The sequence below is a fragment of the Eimeria acervulina genome, genomic scaffold (assembly GCF_000499425.1).
Source record: "Eimeria acervulina Houghton genomic scaffold, Eah_scaff371, whole genome shotgun sequence".
NCBI classification, from domain to species: Eukaryota; Apicomplexa; class Conoidasida; order Eucoccidiorida; family Eimeriidae; genus Eimeria; species Eimeria acervulina.
The window spans coordinates 27,599-28,951 of record NW_013549852.1 but is presented as its reverse complement, the minus strand read 5'-3'; the positions used below and the strand labels follow the sequence as shown (position 1 = coordinate 28,951).

Here is a 1,353-nt window from a genome sequence, read left to right as displayed (position 1 = left end):
GCTGTTGCTGCTGCTGCTGCATGCACGGGGCCCCCCCCCCCCGAGAATACGAATAGATGATTTTTTGCCTTTCTCTACCTTTTAATATTAAAACTGCAGCACCGTGTAGCCCACAGCTGCTTGGACGCTTAGGCGATTTTTTTCCGCTGCTGCTGCTGTTGCTACAGCATTTGCTGCAGCAGCAGCAGGGGCAGCTGCTGCAGCAGCAGCAGCTGCTGCTGCCCTTGTAATGTTGCGTTAGAGCGACAATTGCTTGAACAGCGACGAGCAAACTCCGGCGGAGGCGCTACAGCTGAGGCAACCTGCAGCGGCTCCAGCGGCAACGCAGCAGCAGCAGAAACAGCAATCCAGCAGCAGCAGCAGCAGCAGCAGCAGCAGCAAATTGTTTAGATAATGGGAGAACCAGATAATGGAGGAGGCAGCACAGCCACTGCAGCGCTGCGGCTCGCGCAGGCCCGGCAGCGGCTGAGGCAGATGGCCGCCTCCACACAATCTCTGCTTGAGCGATGCAGCGTAAACCCTAAACCCTAAACCCTAAACCCTAAACCCTAAACCCTCCTTGTGCCCTGTCTTGCTGCTGCAGCACCCGCGTGCAGCAGAGACCGCTCCTACGCCCCCTACCAAACTGTGTTTTGGCAGAGCGCCAGCTTCTTTGCTGCTGCTGCTGCTGCTGCTGCTGCTGCTGCTGCTGTGTTTGCTGCACTTACTTAAGGACGATGTCTTTTCTTGTGCGGCCCTCAGCTTTGCTTAGCCGTTCTTGCATGCGCTGCTGCATGAGCTGCTTTCGCTGCTGCTGCTGCTGCTTCTGCTGCAGGACGGTGCAGCACAGCCAAAGGAGGTTCAGGTGGAGGAGCTGAGGGCTCGGCTTGCTGCTGCAGATGAAGCATTTCTGCAATCGCAGCAGCAGCACGAAGAAAGAGACAAGGAGACTCTGAAGCGGCAGCTGCAGGAGCTGCAGCAGCAGCAAAAGAAACAAAAATGTAAGGGGAGAGACACAAATATCTCTTTATAGGGCCCCGCCCTTGCGGTGCTGCAGCAGCAGCGGCAGCCGTTAGTTGCAGCTTCTTGAGGCATGTACACAAAGTACAGCAGAAGCAGCTCTTCTAAATGCAGCGGCAGCATAGCAACAGCAGCAGCAGCAAGAGCTTCAGTAGCTGCTTCTGCTGCATGCGCAGGCAAGACAGAAGAAAAAGAGGAGAAGCTGCAGCGGCGCCTCCACGAGCTGGAGGCAGCAGTTGTCGCAGCCAAGGCCAGCGCAGCAGAAGCATATACGGTAAGCAGCAGCAGCAGCAGCGCTTGCTGCAGCAGGAATAGTTGCTGCAGCAGCAGCACAGCAATTGCTGCAAGTGGTTT

At 56.5% G+C, this 1,353-nt stretch overlaps 1 protein-coding gene across 1 annotated transcript in view; it reads left to right on the top strand.

Moving 5' to 3' along the window:
- Positions 1–393: 393 nt before the first annotated feature.
- Positions 394–1,353, top strand: part of EAH_00035360 (myosin heavy chain, putative) — a gene marked incomplete at both ends in the record, with an annotated part of 6,736 nt that continues 5,776 nt past the window's right edge. The window contains 3 exons of the mRNA XM_013395743.1: positions 394–513; positions 815–980; positions 1,176–1,273. Of these exons, the coding sequence (XP_013251197.1) occupies positions 394–513; positions 815–980; positions 1,176–1,273 (384 nt within the window). The remainder of the gene's footprint in view (positions 514–814; positions 981–1,175; positions 1,274–1,353) is intronic.